The 17,706-nt window shown below is 39.8% G+C and overlaps 1 protein-coding gene across 4 annotated transcripts in view; it reads right to left on the bottom strand.

Moving 5' to 3' along the window:
* ULK4 (unc-51 like kinase 4) overlaps positions 1–17,706 on the bottom strand; it is a 636,813-nt gene that overhangs the window by 604,447 nt on the left and 14,660 nt on the right. For 3 of the 4 annotated variants that reach the window (XM_027872479.1, XM_027872481.1, XM_027872480.1), the window contains exons 4-7: positions 16,829–16,968; positions 10,704–10,863; positions 7,779–7,880; positions 6,311–6,394 (exon numbers count right to left, since the gene is read on the bottom strand). In XM_027872479.1, coding sequence (XP_027728280.1) covers positions 6,311–6,394; positions 7,779–7,880; positions 10,704–10,863; positions 16,829–16,968 — 486 coding nt within the window. The remainder of the gene's footprint in view (positions 1–6,310; positions 6,395–7,778; positions 7,881–10,703; positions 10,864–16,828; positions 16,969–17,706) is intronic. The other variant, XM_027872482.1, reaches the window with a different exon arrangement.

Genomic DNA, 17,706 nt, shown 5'->3' with positions numbered 1-17,706 from the left:
TATATATTCACAACTGAAACACTGATTTCTTGATGCTGAAGAAGATCCTGGCATCACAAATTCACCGAGTCCAAGAATCACAGAATTTCAGAGCTGGGAGGAATTACACTCTACCAATAATGGCCACCCAGGCCAACCAATACCTGAAAAAAAGAATCCCCACTATGCATACACATCAAATGGTCAGCCCGCTTTTGCTTGAAATTTCCCATTTAGAGTGGAACTCATTACCTCCTAAGGTAGCCCACTCTCCTCTTGGATACTTCTGTTAGAAAGATTGTCCTACCATCAAGTCTCACCCTTGCTCTCTGAATCTCCCACCCACTGTTCCTCGTGCTATCCTCAGAGGCCAAACAAGCCCAATCCATTAGGTTTCCACATGGAAGTCCATTAGATCCCTAAAGACAGTCATGTCTTCTCTGCAGACTGAACAACCCCAGTCCCTTTAACTAGTGAGATCCTTTGCCATCCTGAGTATCTTCTTTTGCTCTTCAGCTCACCAGTGTCCTCCCTATTTGACAAAACCCTTGGCCTGGGCAACGAAAAGGGGCCCCTCATCCTCTGAGATGGGGACCGAGGATGGGGGAAGACATCAAGGAGGTCTATAAGGGATTCTATAGGGGAGATGAGGGAGTTAACAATGTGTGCATCTGATTTTCTCAGTAAAATAGGAGATAAGGTCATCTGCTCAAAGAGAAGGGAAGAGTCATATCATCAGGGGTTTGGAACAGAGCCTATAGAAGAGTCAGTGAGAGACGAAGAAGGTGGTTGGTGTGCAGCAATGAGGGCCCATCTAGGGGAGATGACACACATTGGCAGTAAGTCCTGCTGGGATACTTTCACAACTTCCCTGGGAGCAGGGCGCAGGGCAGATGGGACAGGCAACAGGGATGGCACTCACAGGAAGGTCAGTGAGAGGATCTGGAGGCCAGGTATTCAAGGACAGGGGGCTATGGCCTGCTGAACTGGTTCACTATCCAGGCAAGACTGTGAAAGGAGGAGGGATAGATGATAAGGCCAGAATAGGGGTAATGTATCTGGAGATGAGGAAAAACAGGAGGAATTAACAATGAGGACTAAGAGAGGGTTTAGGCAGACTGAGGCAAAGGCAGAGGGAGAGATGGAAAGATAAGAGACTGTAATCAGAAAGGAGAACTCCAGATCCAGATCATTAGATCTGGTAGAATTGCCTCAGGGGTGGCTAAAATAGAGAATGAAGTCATGAGACCTGATGAAGTAGAAAAGCAGGATGTTTGATTGGGCATCCATATGAATACCAGGCTGTAATGGAGAGGAAGGCTGGAACAGGTACCCCACTCCTAAAAAAAGGGGGGGGGAATGACCTGGAACAACAAGGATCTGGAAAAATGCTGGAGACAGAGAGAGTAAGCGTCAAAGGAGCGTGCTGCCAGGGAAGGCAATGGAAGGGGCAGTGGGGTTCCTGAAGTATGCCAACTCCTCCTCCTGATCCAGCATGTCAAGGGCATAAGAGTGGAAAGAATGGCAGGAAATGAAGAAAGCCAGGCTGCTCTGACTGACCCACAGAAGATGGAAAGAGAGCAAGAGGAAAAGATCCAGGATAAAGTGTATTGGTCAATGATCAAGCAGCGTTTCAAAGCCTTCAGAAGGGAGAGAAGAGGAGAACAGGGCCAGGGAAGAGGTCCGGGTGCTCTTTAAACTGACAATGTTGTGCAAACACATAGCCAAGAAAAGAGGATTTCACCTCTTTCACCAGTAGAGGGAGACTAAGCCACAGGAATTAGGGAAGCATTCTGCACTTGCAAAAGAATGCTCTTAGAGCAAAACTTCAGGTTTGCTATGCACTGTCTGCTTTCCTTTTGCACTACAGCTGCCTGATATTTTTTTCCTAAAAGACTCAATTCAGTAGGGAAATATTTTGACTGATACTGAACAAAATGCCAAGACATAAGTTCATATACAAAAGAGAGTTAACTGGAAAGGTCTGCTCAACGTGATGAAAGCAAATTGTTGCCAATAATCAATCACGCTGCCTTGATAGGGGTGAACCTCTGCTTTGGATTTTGGTCACACCTCCCAGGGTAGCTGTAAACATGCCTACTGACACCTCGTTGAGGGAACTGAGCAAGCTTCCTGGGCCTGATTACCTGTCAACCCATTCAAACCTCATTGACATAAATGAGATGTCTCAGGATTGGGGACAGATAGGCCCAAGCAATCACGAATCTGCACCATCCTTTTGTCCTGGGTCTAAAAAAGCAGGGGGAGATCAATCAGGTAGCCAATCATCAGGAAGAGCCCTAAGAGAGCTGAGCACAGACCAGAGAACTGAAGCAGAGCTAAGAGCGCATGCCGAGGGGCAGAGCCAAGGGGCAGACGAGCAAGGAGACAGCTGAGCTTTGCCCCACAGCTCTTTACGTGGATCCAGAAAGGCACCAGACCAAGCAGGGATCCAGAAACCGAAGAAAAAAAGCCCTGCGAGCCACTTTTCCAGACCCGTTTGGCAGACGGAGACAAAGAGGTTTGGGGACACTGAGGACTGAGTCCAGACATCCAAGGCCGTGCAGAACATTGCTGCGCAGGGAAAGGTTGTGCTTCAGGGCAATAAGAAGAAGTTCAAGTCCAGCCCAGAGGACAGAAGCCCACACACATAAACTTGAGCTGGGAGCAGGAAGAGGTGCCAGCCGGCAGCTCTGGAGCTCACTACCTAGTTCTAGGTCACAAGTACAGAGAGGGCAGGAAGGGGACCTGTGCCCAGGGTGGTGCTCTAGAAGAGAGGTCTGACCCCAGGAGGAGAGTAGGGGCTCAGTGATAGCTTCCAGAAAAATCATCAGGGTAAAGAAGGAAATAAGCATTTACTAAGCATTGCCACGGGTGAGGTACTGTGCTGAGAGTTTTACCAATATTATCTCACTGGATCCTCACAACAACCCTGAGGGGTAAGTGTTATTATGATCCTCATTTTACAGTTGAGGAACCTGAGGCAGAGGTTAAATGACTTGCCCAGGGCAACACAGCCAGTAAGTGTCTGAGACCAGATTTAAATTCAGGTCTTTCTAGCTCCAGGGGTGGCACTCAGTGTGCTACGGCACCCCCTAGCTGCTCTAGGCAGAAATCCTGGACCAAAGTGGAGACTGTAGTGCTGTCAAGAGCTTTCCAGCTGGCTGACAGGTGGATGAGTACTGCCACAGACTACTGAAATTCCAACAGGGGCAAGCTCACAGGTGTGTTGACTCAAGCCCACATCAGGAACCTGCAAAGATCAGACCACTTTAGAAATGCTGAAAGCCTTCAGGTTCCCCGAACTGTCCGTGAAATCCTAGAATAACACAATACCCAATATCCCAGGAAAGCAGCAACAGGAGTAGACCAGTGCCCAGCCCTGACATTGTCTGAAATTAGGAAGTAGCCTTCAAGAACGAAAAAAAAAAAGAAAGAATCCCATTATAAAAAGCTATTAGAGTGACAGGGATGCTCAAGATAAAACCCAAAAGAAGAAAACCACTCTAAAATATCTATAGGCAAAGCCTCAAGGAAAAACACAGGTGGAGCACAAGTTCACTTGGAATTCCTGGAATAGCTAAAGCAAGAGGTTTTTTTTGTTAAAAGTTTTAAGACATTTTTACAAAAGAGAGTGCTACAGGGGAAAATGAAGAAGAAATTAGAGGTATGGGAGAAAGAATTGGAAAACGAATAACATGACAGCTTAACACAAGAAATATAAAATCTTACCTAAGCAATATATTCGCTGATATTAAAATAGATCAAATAGAAGCCAATGACTCCGTGAGATAATAAGGGTAAACCCAACCCCCTATCACCCAGAGCTATAATAAGAATTCGTTACAGTTGCATGTGGTCTTAACCATGGAGAAGGTGAAGCTGTATGACCCAGTGTTCTAGAAAGAGGAAAGTGAACTACCTCAACAGTATTAGGTTGCTAGTGTTCTGGAACTCAGCCTCATAATGAGAGAAGGAGGCACTGGAGGCAAAGGGGAAGGAGGAGACAATGCCAGCCTCTTTAAAAGCCTCTAGGTCACAAGTACAGGGAGGGCAGGAAGGGGACCTGTGCCCAGGGTGGTGCTCTAGAAGAGAGGTCTGACCCCAGGAGGAGAGTGGGGGCTCAGTTATAGCTTCCAGAAAAATAATCAGAGAAAGAAGAGAATCACTCAGATGGCCCAACAGCTAGAAGAGCAGAAAGAGACAATGAAGACCATGAGGAGAAAAAACCTGAACTCTGGCTTCACTACTACTGGGGGTTATTCACATGGTGCCAGTCTGAGGCAAAGAGAAATGCCTCTCCAGCAACCCCAAGTTCAATTCCCTTCCCAAGACAGTCCATACCAGAAAAAGGCACTAAGAGTCTGAGGCACTGTATAGGACCTAAGGGGGAAGTCAGAATTGACTACAGGGGGAGGATAACTGTATTCTTTATTTATGGGCTAATATGAGTAATGAAAACTGTTACTCTGAATGTTTTTTTACCCACATGTAATTCAATCCAATTAAATTTTTTACCCATATATAATTCAATTCAATCAATACACTTAACTAAACACCAACTATGTGTGAGACACTGTGATGGTCATATGAAGACGAACATGAGACAATCTATCCTACAAGAGCTTATATTCTTTCCAGTTCTAAATCAATGATCCCATATAAATACAATCTGCTACAGAAACACACCTGTAAAGAACTAAGCAATATTTGGAGGTTCCCAGAGAAAACTGGGAACAAAATTAGTCAAAAAGATATGATCTGGGGAATAGCTCCCCAAGACTGAATTTGATCTATATTAGTCCAGAGTTTGGAGTTCTGGGCAGGGGTATTGGAAGGTTTTTGACTCAGATTTCACTGATGTATAGACCTTCTTGTGAACAAACTCCCTCTACCAATGCAGAGCAGCACTTGTTCTGAAATTAACAGGCTAAGAAACTTGCCTGGGGCACTGACAGATTCAGTCACTTTTTTAGGGTCACAAAGTCAGTATATGTCAGAGACAGGGCTTAAATTCTGGTCTTCCTGACCCTGGGGCTGGCTTTCTATTTAATACGCCACACCACACTTCATGAGCTTTAACTAAGCCATAGAATACAACTGCATAAAGAAAGCCGTAATTAATTTTTTTAATTCATATCTATAAATATATTTAAGCTGAGCCACGAATAAAAGTAAGTCCCCCTCCACAAAAATGATCTAAGAAACACACGAAAGGAATTAGTATGCCAACAAGTGGGCATCCTCACTGTCTCTGAGTATACCACAAAAGGAATTGATGAGATGACAAGGAAGTTCATAGGCTTCCTCAAGGTCAACAGGCATGGATATCTTTGGCCTTGCACTCCCAAGATGCAGGCTGAGAAGATTCATAATGGTTTGATTATCAGAGATGTCCTGAAATCCTCTCAATCCAGAAACTGAATCTTTGGATCATTCAAGAACTGACCAGAGCTGGGCTGAGATATCAATGAAGCATAACAAAAGGCCAAAAAATGGCAGCACTTTACAAAGAATACCCAGGAGACCTCCAATGCCAACTTCTCCCCAGCCAACAGGGCACGGATAGCTCAATGGTCTGACTGCTGACCAGGAGCCATCCAACGCAGCATTTTAACATCTACAATCGCCCCTTCATTTCTAGTTGTCAACCTCAGGCTTCTTAATTTATAATCCTGCAGTGTTCCATATACCATCACATAGACCTTACAGAAAAAGCTCCATGTCGCTACCTTGATTTTGCATGGCATCATGTGCAAGTAGACCCTTGGCACACACCAGCTGATGGTAATGATGATTAAGTCACAAGAAAGAACCCTCAGCACATCAAGGAAGAACAAGGCTGCAATACAGATAAGTCTATATTGAACAATCTATGAGCCTGACAAATTCTCTCATTTGCCACTGTTCTAATTCAACTTGGAATCAGAATTCCAGCTTACACTAGAATTGAACACAGATAACAGAAATGTCTTAGGTAATATATCAGTGTTAAAACTGACACTTTAAACATCACTTTGGTTATAAACACATCAAATATTTTCTGCAGTTTTCAGTCAATGGCAAAAAAAAACTTTTTAAAAAAACTATTAGTTGTACTATTAAAATAAACTTTTCCTATTTCACTACCTTGGCATATTAAAGAGACGTGTAATTCTCCCCAAGGATTCCAGCAAATATACTGAATAAAAAGGAACTGTGAAAATAAGTTTATTTTTTAAATTGTGAAAATTAGTTTATTTTTTAAATTGTGAAAACAAGTAAGAATTAGAATGAAGGCATAAGAAGCACAGAAATAGTAAGTAAGCACATGTAACACAAAATAATTTACCTTTTGGTGTAGGTGGCAAAAGATCTTGATATAAAATCTGTTCAACTAAATCAGAAAAGCTTTCTGAGAAGAAGGGTGGTCTTCCTAAAAATGACAAATTCATTTGAAAAATTAAGTAATATTTTGGTATCAACAAACTTTCCAAACCAACCTTAAACTGGAATTATTTGTAACAGAACTACCCAATATATGTTGAGATGGAGACCAACACTTTTACTTTAAAAGTACAATGTCCAAAATAAGATAAGTGATAATTTCATTGTACTCTTCCCATCAGATTGTAAACTGCTTGACGGCAAGAACTATCTTGTTTGTTTAAACTTAGATTTGTATCCTCAGAACTTAGCACAGTACCTGGCACACAGTAGGTACTTAATAAATATTTACTGACTGACTGCCTGCTTGCCCTGATTAGACCACTTCTAACATTCCCCTTCACCTTCTGGGGGCCACATTTTAAGACGAGAATCAACAAGCTAAAGCTCATCCCATAAAGGACACCCACCATAATGGGAGAACTGGAATCCACACAAGGATCAGGGAAAGAAATCACAGAAATTCAGTTTCTCTCTAGCAAGAAAACTGCCATTATTTTAAAATTTTTCTATTTCAAAATGTATTTTCTAAAAAAAATTTATAAATTCCTCCATGGGTCAAAAAATTTATTATTTGCAAGCCACAAAAACCGTGGACTACAAGTAGACTATCATGAGATACAGACAACAGGTTTACAAGGTTGCAAATAACTCTACCTGCTTTTAATAAATATATGCAATTCACTTTCCCTGATAAATGGCTATAGTATATAATTTGGGAATATAGAGGAGAAGATATAGATTTGTGATTTCATTCAGTCGTCTGTATCTTATAGTCTTGGAGAGCTGCCTGAGGCACTGAGGTTAAAAGACTTTTCCCATGGATGCTCAGCAAATGTATGCCAGAAGAGAGGAGAGGAGGGGAAGAAAAGGCAGGGGAGAAGAGTGTGATGGGGAAAAGGAGAAGAAAGAAAGGAAAAAAAAGGGGGAGGGTGAAGGGGACAGAGAGAGGTGGAGGGATGAGACAGAAAGAGGAAAAGGAAGACAAAAAAAGAGAGGGAAAGAGGGAGAGGGCAGGGGGACAGGAGGAGGGAAAGAAGGAGCTGGAGGGGGAAGAAGAAGAGGAGGAGGAAGAGAAGGGTAGAAAGAAAAGAAAAAAAGAAAGGAGAGAATGAGGATGAGGAGGAAGGAGAGGAGGAAGGAGAACCTCTAAGTGCACCTGTACATGCTAAACTATTCTACCAATTTAATCAAATTCAAGTAGTTCAAACAAAAAGGCAGTAAAACCAACTATGACTTTAAAGGTAGGACATCTGGACAAACAACAGATTTTATTAAATGATCTCTTGTCCCTCAACAAAGAACATTTTTATGAATATTCATGAGGTATGTACTAGTTATCTTAAGTTGAAATGTAAAGAAAAATAAATCACCTGAAAACATTTCATAGAGTAGACAACCCAAAGACCACAGATCACTCTCTATGGAGAAGTCCATGCCCTTCATAACTTCTGGGGCAGTGTAGATGGGAGAGCCTACGGTCCAAGTACAAAGAGCAATACAATAATATCAAACACAAGCTTTCCTGTGACTCCCAAAGTAATTTATTTGGGAGAAGATGAGATTAATAAAAAGTGAACAAAGGAGACAAATGAATAATGAAGCCTTAACTGTTCAATCAGAGAAATTTAATGTTACTTACATTTATTGTAATTGGAAACTTTGGGTTTTTTTTAAAATAATTATAAAACAGACTGTGAGATTGCGATTTGAGATTGAGATTAAGGAGTATGACACATTTAGATATATCCTTTCTTAAGCTAATAACATAGTGTCAAAACAACAAAATCTAAAATTATTCCTACAGGCATCTCAATAGGCTACATACATTCATTTTCTCTAGAAAGCATGCAATAAAACTACTTTTGGGGGGAAATCCAAACAGCATCAATAAACTTCTAGCACATTTTCTCATTAGTGACCCTTCTGGCCAAACCTGACCTTCAAAGCCAGAGAGAGAGCCAGAAAACCATTTTCTCTGCTTCCTGGTTCTGAAGTTCTGTTCTATTAAGTTCTGTTCTATCTGATGCTTGTTGCACAGCTGACCCCGAATCACATGAACGTCACTGAAATTTCTTAAGGACGTCATATAAATCGCTATACAAACTCAAATGGCATTTGGTCATTGGTCCAGGAAGACCAAAAAATAAACACTGTACTGAGTTACAAAGAGAACAATTTTAGCAAATAATTTATGTATGTTTTCTTTCTCCACTTCCTATCTATCCAGATGTTCATTAAAGGTTTACTGCTGCAGCTGAAATGAGACGATAAATCTGTCCTCCCAAATTATAATTGCTGCATTTACCGGCCTCACTGTTGCCATTATAATTCTTTCATAAGGGAGATAGCATATAATGGAAGTATCTAAACCCTACCACATTTTTTTCTGAAACCATTACTAAGGTACATATGTTTCCTTAGGAAAATGAGAATTTGACAGATAATTACACTCTATAAAAATGTAAATAAGCCTATCAAACCAAAACACACCGGAGACCAAGGAAAGTTTTAAGAAACTCATACAAAGACTTTCCTTATGTTCAATGGAATAAATACATATATTAAATCCTAAATATATTATTATACAGTAAAACCTCATTTTTAGACAAATTGTTTCTATGAAAAAGCCTATGAAGAAAATAAGTGACTAAAAACATCTAAATGATGCTTATGCACTTTAATGTTACTTTGAATTTTAACAGCTTAATGGTATCCAAACTAATAATATAGAAAAAAGAAAATACTGGGATGCTTTAACTTCCATAATTACTCAAATATGTTTTAATAAAATTCTTACAGTAATTTAGCAAATTCTATTCTTTAAAATTTTTATTAAAAAATCTTAAGAAATTATTTTTATCCCAACACATTCCACTGAAATGGAATTTTACTGAGGACATGAAAATAAAGTGTCTAATTTAGGTTCTTTCCATATATTTCCTCTATCCAAAAAATAATCACTTTCTTGTTTGCACCTGCAGGTCTTTGGTGGACAAAGATACAAGGTAGTAAGGACCTAAACTAGGTTGGTGTCTCTATGAATGCAGAAAAGGGGATGTATGTGAGATATTTTGTTATTAGAAACAACGAGCTTCGGCACTGCTATGTGTAATCAGAATGGAGTCAAGAATAACATCATAGTTGTGGGCCTAGGAATCCTGACAGAATGATTGTACCCTCAACAATAACAGGGAAGTCTAGAAGAAGGATTGGGGGAAAAGATAATGAGTTCCATTTTGGACATAACAAGTTTGCGATACCTATGAAACATCTAGTTTGATATATCCACAAGCAGCTGGTAACGTGGAGCTATAGCTCAGGAGGGAGACAAAGGCTGGATATATAGATCTGGGGATCATCCGAATAGAAAGGATGATAACCGAACCCAGGAGACCTAATTGGATCACCAAGTGAGAGAGTAGAGAGGGAAGAAGAAAAGAGTTCCTAGGGCAGAGCCTTGGGGAGACAATCATGCTTAGTGGACATGACCCGGATGAAGAACCAGCAAAGGAAAATCAGAAAGACTGGCCAACAGGTGGAAGAATCAGGAGCAAGCTGCATCTCAGAACAGGAGACGGCATCCGGGTGAGGAGGGTTACTGACTGACAGGGCCAAATGCTGCAGAAGGACCAGGGCTCAGACAAGGCCATTCATTCCGGCAACTAAGAAAGATCACTGGTAACTTTGGGGAGAGTGTTTTCAATTGAAAGAGGAGGTTGGGAACCAAACTGGAAAGAGTTCAGAAGGAAGTGGGAGGAGAGGAAGTGCACCAAGTATAAATGACTTTCTAGACATGAAAGTAAGGAGAAATGCAGAACAACAGCTAGTGGGGATGGTGGGATCAAATTAGGGTTGTTGTTTTTTTTAAAGATGGGGGAAATGTGTGAAAAGGAAAAGAAATGAAGAAGACACAGCTAAGTTGAGAAAGGCAAGAACAGAGGGAATGGGGAGGGAAGGTATTATTTGTTGGTCTTAAGGGAAATCAGTGGACACAAGGTTAGAAAGTCTGCCAGAACTGGATGGAATCACTCTGATGGCTGGATGTAGTCCACTGTCCCCAAAGCTTCCTAGACCTGATATACTATTCAATATGAAGACCGTAGCTAGTAAATTCAATGTTAAGTGGACAAAATCACACTTTTAAGTCAACTAGGCTAGTCCTGAAAGTTTTTAATAATATGAAAGCTTAAAAAACTGACAAAAACAAAACAAAAAAGGATACATTTTATTCAAAAGACAATTTCGGTAGCCAATGAGTGGTGTTAATTGTTTGACAACTTCTATTGAAAACATACCTTTGACTCTGCTTCTCATACATCTTCTCTGTATGTTCTCCCCATCACCTCCACCTTCTTCTGATGCCACCAAAGCAAAGAACTCTTCCAAATTTTCACCTTCTGCTTTGGCCAGGCTAAAATTACTATATTTCAATGTGCCAGGTCCTTCCAAGAGAATCTATGGAGATTTAGAAATACAGACTTGAAAAGAAATCTAATTCCACCAGAACTTCCTCTATAAAGATTCTACCTCATTCAAGGAATAAAAGTTTATTCTAATTAATTTAAATTTGTATCACTGCTGTACTGACTTTCCGAATAAGTATATAGGAAAGGCACTTAAGATATTTCCACTTAAGATATTTTCAGCATTTACTTTGCAACTTTAACACAATGTTAAAAACTAAATAATTACATTAAAACTACTTCAAAATGAAAAAAAAAAGAAAGAAAACCAGAGGCAGAGTAGAATGAATTCAGAAGTTTTTAAAACTCAGTATTCAATTGGCTCATTTCCCTGAGCTCCACACTGGAAGCTATAGCAGCAAAGAGGAAAGTAATTCTCAGGTTTTCTTAGGGATGGACTAAGGCCCCACTCCCACCCTGCCCATGTGAGTAGCAGGGACATGTGCTCTTCTCCATGACACCAGGCATTACTTTCTTGTATCTCCCAGAGCTAAAATACAAAAACTGACTCAATAAAGTCACTAGAATCAGGCAACAACATTAACGAAGTATCTATCATACGCACAGAAGTTCATAGTGCTGATACCTCACACACATTAAAATTATGGGCATATTAAAATGTGCATCGATATACTGGCATGCTATACCTACTTAAAGAATTTCTCCTCAGTTAAAAAGTTATACATAATCACATTTTAAATATTTTATGTTACGTACGGCAGCTAAAGAATGTCCAAATCAGGGAATTTTTGTTGTTGAGTTGTTTCAGTCGTGTCTGACTCTTCATGACCCCATTTGGGGTTTTCTTGGCAGAGATACTGGAGAGGTTTGCCACTTCATTCTTCAGTCAATTTTACAGATGAGGAAAACTGAGGCAAACAGGATTAAGTGACTTGCCCAGAGTCACATCGCTAGTAAATGTCTGTGACCAGATTTGAACACAGGAAGACTCATCTTCCTGACTCCAGGCCTCTACTCTATCTACTGTGCCACCTAGCTGCCTAATTCAGGGGATAAGAATCTTCAAATTAATCAATTAGGATTCCTTTCATATTTCATAATAAAAGGGTGAGCAGACATAGGAACTTATATTTAATACCTCAAAAAAGGATTTGAAACATCTAGGGAAGTGCTTTACCTATAATTGGTACTCAAATAGTTACTGAACAGATGAGCCTAGGTATTTGCCACAATATAAAATATCTGTTAAATTTAGTTATTCGTGGGGACTAATAATTTTATGATACGTATCATTTGTTTTCAGTAAGGTGATCTCTTTAGACAATAAAAACATAAACAGGACTTTAAAAATCACAAATTTGTTACTCTTCTTCCCTGGGGTGGCCTACTGTAGCCAATAAAAGGCTTGTAGTTTTAAACTTCAACATATATTTCATAATCCAAGGTGCCCAAGATTCTAATAACTGACGTATTCAAGTGAGAGTATCCACTGGGCTCTCCATCACCCAATAAAAACATTCCAAGTTTCATAAAAAGCACCCAATAAAAACATTTCAAGTTTCATAAAAAGCACCCCAAGATATCCGAGGTCTTTCTTTAAAACATTCACCAAGGCTTGAAGTGATAAATTATCAATTACCAACTCCTATGAAGATAACTCCCTAATGCCTTCTTAATGTGAGTTCAATTCTTAACATTAGTCACTTAGCAATGAATATTTATCTACTGTACAAGGCAAATCTCTGCCTTAGTACCTGCATACATACAAAAGTTATCTAGTGACTGGTTATCCAGATTTCACTGTTCTAAATCAAGCAGACTATGGGCTAGAAAGGTTTTTACTGCTCTGGAAATCACTTTGTCCTTGTATATAAATGGGTTTTTATGCCTACTCACAAGATTGTGAAAGTTAGAATATAATATTCATAATCTTCATTTGTTGATGTGTTAATTCCAACGTGGAATTAAACAGGAATGCTTTACAACGAATATGTTTTATATAGACAGAAACTGCTGAGAGAGCCAAAATGGCAGATTAGGGGCAATCTCCCAGCCGGGCTCCCCCAACATTCCCCTCCAAACAACTTTAAACAATGCCCCAGATCAAATTTTAGAGAGGTAGAGCCAACAAAAAGTTGGGGTGAGATATTTTTCTGGCATAAGAAAACTTAAGAGGCTGCAGGAGAAGCCTGCAAAATCGAGGTGGAAGTCTGGCAGAGATCTGTCTGGAATCCATATATACAGTAGTGGTGGCAGCAGCAGTGTTGGGACCTCTCAGCCCACAGATGGGAGGGTGGTTGGATAACTCAGAAAGACAGCACAGGGGACCCTTTGCTGGCACTGAGTACAGCTGGAGCCGACCAGCAACTCTACTGCCCATATTCAATTCTGGGTCACAGTTCCAGGGCAGAGATAATCATTGGCGGGGGAGGGGGTCTGTTACAAGGGAGCAGGGGCCCTAGCCATAGTACCAAAGCAGGGAGAAGTGCTAGCACATGCATCTGCAGGAAACCAGGGGCCCTTCCTTGGTAAAGACCGGAGCACAGACCAGGAGAACAATGACCAAACCTCTTCCAGGATCCCCCCTACCTTGGAAGCACCAAAAACTTGCAGGGCCCCAGAACTAGCTCTGAAAACAGCACAAAAAAGCCTGACGCTTAGGACAGTGCCTCTCCACCCCTGGGTGAGCAGAGCCCAAGTTTAACATAAAGCTTAAAGTCAAGAAATAGGCTGGAAAATGAGCAGACAGGGGCAGCTAGGTGACGCAGTGGATAGAGCACCGGCCCTGGTGTCAGGAGGACCTGAGTTCAAATCCGGCCTCAGACCACACACTTGACACATACTAGCTGTGTGACCCTGGGCAAGTCACTTAACCCCAATTGCCTTGCCAAAAAAAAAAAAAAAAAATGAACAGACAACAATAACAAAAAAAAAGAATTTGACCATATAAAGCTACTATGGTGGCAGGAAAGACCAAGACATAATCTCAGAAGAAGACAATAATGCAAAAACAGCTATCAAGGAAGATGGCGGAATAAGACAGGAAATATCAAGCTCTCCAAATTTCTCCCACAAACAAGACAAATATCTCCTCAGAGTGACCTCTGAGTGGCAGAAATCATTAAGAGTAGGGGTAAAGTAGTCATTCTCCTAAGACAACTGGGGAGGACCTCAGGAAAGACCCCACCTCCAGGGGCAGAGGTTTGGCCTACCTGAAGTACAAACACCTCCAGGAGACTCTGGGAGCTGGGTCAAGAGAAGCAACCTCAGCTTTAGGAACTTTTGCCTCACAGACAGTATGAGGGTCAAACAGTGGATCAGGCAAAGGTTAAAGGACCCTCTGCTGTCATGGGAAGCCAGGCCCAGTTGTACTGACCAGACTCAGTCATGGGCTGTGGCTGTGGGTGAGGAGGAATGAGCTCACACCCAAGTGAGTGCAGCTTCCAGTTGCCCAATTCTAGTTTTAAGGAATTACTTTCTTCAGTGAGCTTTTGTACCTCCCACCCCGCCCGACCCTAGAGAAACAGGTGTGCGTGTGTGTGTGTGTGTGCGTGTGTGTGTGTGTGTGTATAAAACCATACTACACATACTTCTATTTGTCAGTTCTTTCTCTGGAGGTGGATAGCATCTTCCTTCATAGGTCCTTTGTAGTTGATTTGAGTATTTACAATACTCAAAATGACTGAGTCATTCAAAGTTGTTCTCAGAACAAGATTGCTGTTACTGTCTAAAACATTCACTTTGTTCTGCTCACTTCACTTTGCATCGGTTCATATGTGTCTTCCCAGGCTTTTCTAAAATCAACCAGCTTATCATTTCTTATAGCACAGTAGTATTCCATCACAATCACATACCACAACTTATTCAGTCTTTCCCCAATTGATGGGCATCCTCTCAATTTCCAGTTCTTTGCCACCACAAAGAGAGCTGCTATAAATATTTTAAAACATGTAAGTTCTTTCCCTTCTTCCTTAATTGCCTTCCAAGCTCATATCAGTCTGAAGAGCCACATTCACACTGTACTTTTGCTCCAACATAGTGATGTCATTTTGGTTCTCTTCAAGAATGGACAGCAACCAACTAACTTATGTTGACAAAGGATGAAAATGGCTGACTTTGGAAAGAAATAATAACCCTGATGAATAACATGTTCAACTCTTCTTAATATATCGTATGTAATAACAGACACAAAATTTTATTCCACCCCTAAAAAAGTGCCATACAACAGACATCCGTACTTTAGTAGCTAAAACTCTTCTCTTTTATTGAATGACTAAGTCAATCATTCATGCCCTAATTTAAAAGTAACAACAGATGATAAACCCAAAGATCCTAGCAACTGAGGTAAGAATCTACTATTTGATAAAAACTTCTGGGAAAACTAGAAAGCAATCTGGCAGAAACTAGGTACAGACTGACATCTCACACCATATTCCAATATAAGCTCAAAAACACTCTTTAAATATAAAGGGAGATAAAAGCAAATTAGAGGAGCGGGGAAGAAATTTCCTATCATAAGTATGGCTAGGGGAAAAGTCCATGACTAAATAAGAGATAGAGAAGCTTACAGGAGGTAAGATGGATAATTTTGATTATATCAAATTTAAAAGGTTTTGCAGAAATAAAATGAACAGTCAAAATTAGAAGCAGAAAATTGTGAAAAAAAAAATCTTTGTAGTAAGTTTCTCTGATAAGGTCTCATTTCTCAAATATATAGGGAACGGAGCTAAATTTATAAGAATAATGGCCATTCACCACCTGATAAATAGTCAAGGGATTTGAACAGGCAGTTTTCAGAAGAAGATATCAAAGCTATCAAAAGTCACATAAAAATGCTCTAAATCACTAATGATTAGAGAAATGCAAATTAAAACAGCCCTGAGGTACCGTCTCATACCTATCAGATTGGCTAAGATGACAGAAAAAGAAAATGACAATGCTAGAGGGGATGTGGGAAAACAGGTACATGAATGAACTGATGGAATTGTGAACTACTGAAACCATTGTGGAGAACAATTTTGAACTATACCTAAAAGGTTATAAAACTATATCCCCTTTGACCCAGCAATACTACAACTAGGTCTTTACCCCCAAGAAATCAAAGAAAAGGAAAAGGACCCATATGTACAAAAATATTCATAGCAGACCTTTTGCAGTGGCAAAGAAATGGAAATAGAGGGGATTCCCATCAACTGGGGAATGTCTGAACAAGTTATGGCATATGAATATGATGGGATATTATTGTGCTATAAGAAATGATAAAAGGGATGGTTTCAGAACAAACCTGACAAAACTTACATGAACTGATGCAAAGTGAAATGGGCAGAACCAAGAGAACAATTTACACAGTAACAGCAATATTGTAAAGATAACCAACTGGGAAGGACTTGGTAACTCTGATGAATATACTGATCTACCACAATCCCAAAGATCTCACAATGAAAAATGCTATCCGCTTCCAGAAAGAGAACTTATGGATTCTGAATGTGGATTTAAACATATTTTTTTCATCTTTATTTTTCTTGTTTGTTTTGGTTTTTTTCCCAAAACATGGCTAATGCAAAAACATGTTTTGTATGATTTCATATGTATAATGAGTATTGTAGTTCTTGCCTTCTCAATAGTTGGCAGGGGAGGGGAGAGAATCTGAAACTGAAAATAAAAATAAAATTGAAATTTTAAAAAAGTTACAAGTAACATTACTCAAGGATCTCTGAAAGGAAGGATTTCCTTCAAGTTTTAATAGCAATCTGAATGGGAAGCTAATAATATACAGTGCTGTATTTAATTTTAGATTACTTTAATACAAAGGAATTTTAAAATATTCTATGATTTTTCTCCATCCTACTATATTCTACAGCCTATATTTTCCTATATCCTATGTCAATGACTTAAGGTACCAACAATTTCAGCCTAAATTAACAAAATACCTTTGAGAGATGATTAGACAGTACATATTAACTCAGAAGCAATAATGCAGACAATGATTCAATTACCTTCCCAGGAGAAAGATCACAGAACAGAATTCCAAGTTTATGAATATGATGTAAGCCAGTCACCAAGTCAATCCCAAATTCTCTCACTACATCTTCAGGCAGGTGTTCATCTTGAGCAATAACCAGTTCTAAGGAACCACCTACAACAAATGTATAAGGATCATTTCTGGTAAATAATCAAGTAGAATGAAAGAATAACGACTTTCACTTGTGGGTTCTCAATGCAGTTCACATAAAAAAAATCGGTTACAAAAATTAGACACAAAATACTAAACAATGTGTACATATTAATATACTACATTAAATCTATGTGATAAAAATGCATTTATATTATTTCAAAGTGTTAAGATATGGAGTGATAAAAAGTCATCTTTCCCTATTGGAACCACAAGAGTAATTTATAAATGTAGAACGTCTGTAGCTAATAAATATGACGAGCCTCCACAATGAGGAATTGTTGAGGAGGGGCTCAGTCACCCACTAGTACTGAGTAGCTGTACTAGTACTAGCCTAGTACTAGGCTCTAAAGAAGGGGTTCTTAAGCTGGGGACTAGGGGCCCCTGGAGGTAAAGGATAAATAAACTTAGATGAGAAAAAAAATTACATTTTTATTTCAATGTAATTGATATTTTTGTAATGCTATACATTTTGATCTTTATTTCAATGTAACTGATATCTTTTGTAATGCTATGTATTTTATTTTAAAGATTGAAAAACATTATTCTAACAAGAGGTCCATGGACTTTGCCATCCTGTCAAAGAGGTTCATGATACAAAAAAGGTTAAGAACCCCTGTTCAGCAGCAATGGTTTCCAAACGGTGAGCCAAAGTCCAGGAAAGCTATCCCTACACTCCCCAAGAGGGTGGTTGGTATAAAT

Source organism: Vombatus ursinus, unplaced genomic scaffold (assembly GCF_900497805.2).
Source record: "Vombatus ursinus unplaced genomic scaffold, bare-nosed wombat genome assembly UNPS02014799.1, whole genome shotgun sequence".
Taxonomy (NCBI): Eukaryota; Metazoa; Chordata; class Mammalia; order Diprotodontia; family Vombatidae; genus Vombatus; species Vombatus ursinus.
This window is presented reverse-complemented; position numbering and strand designations above follow the sequence as displayed.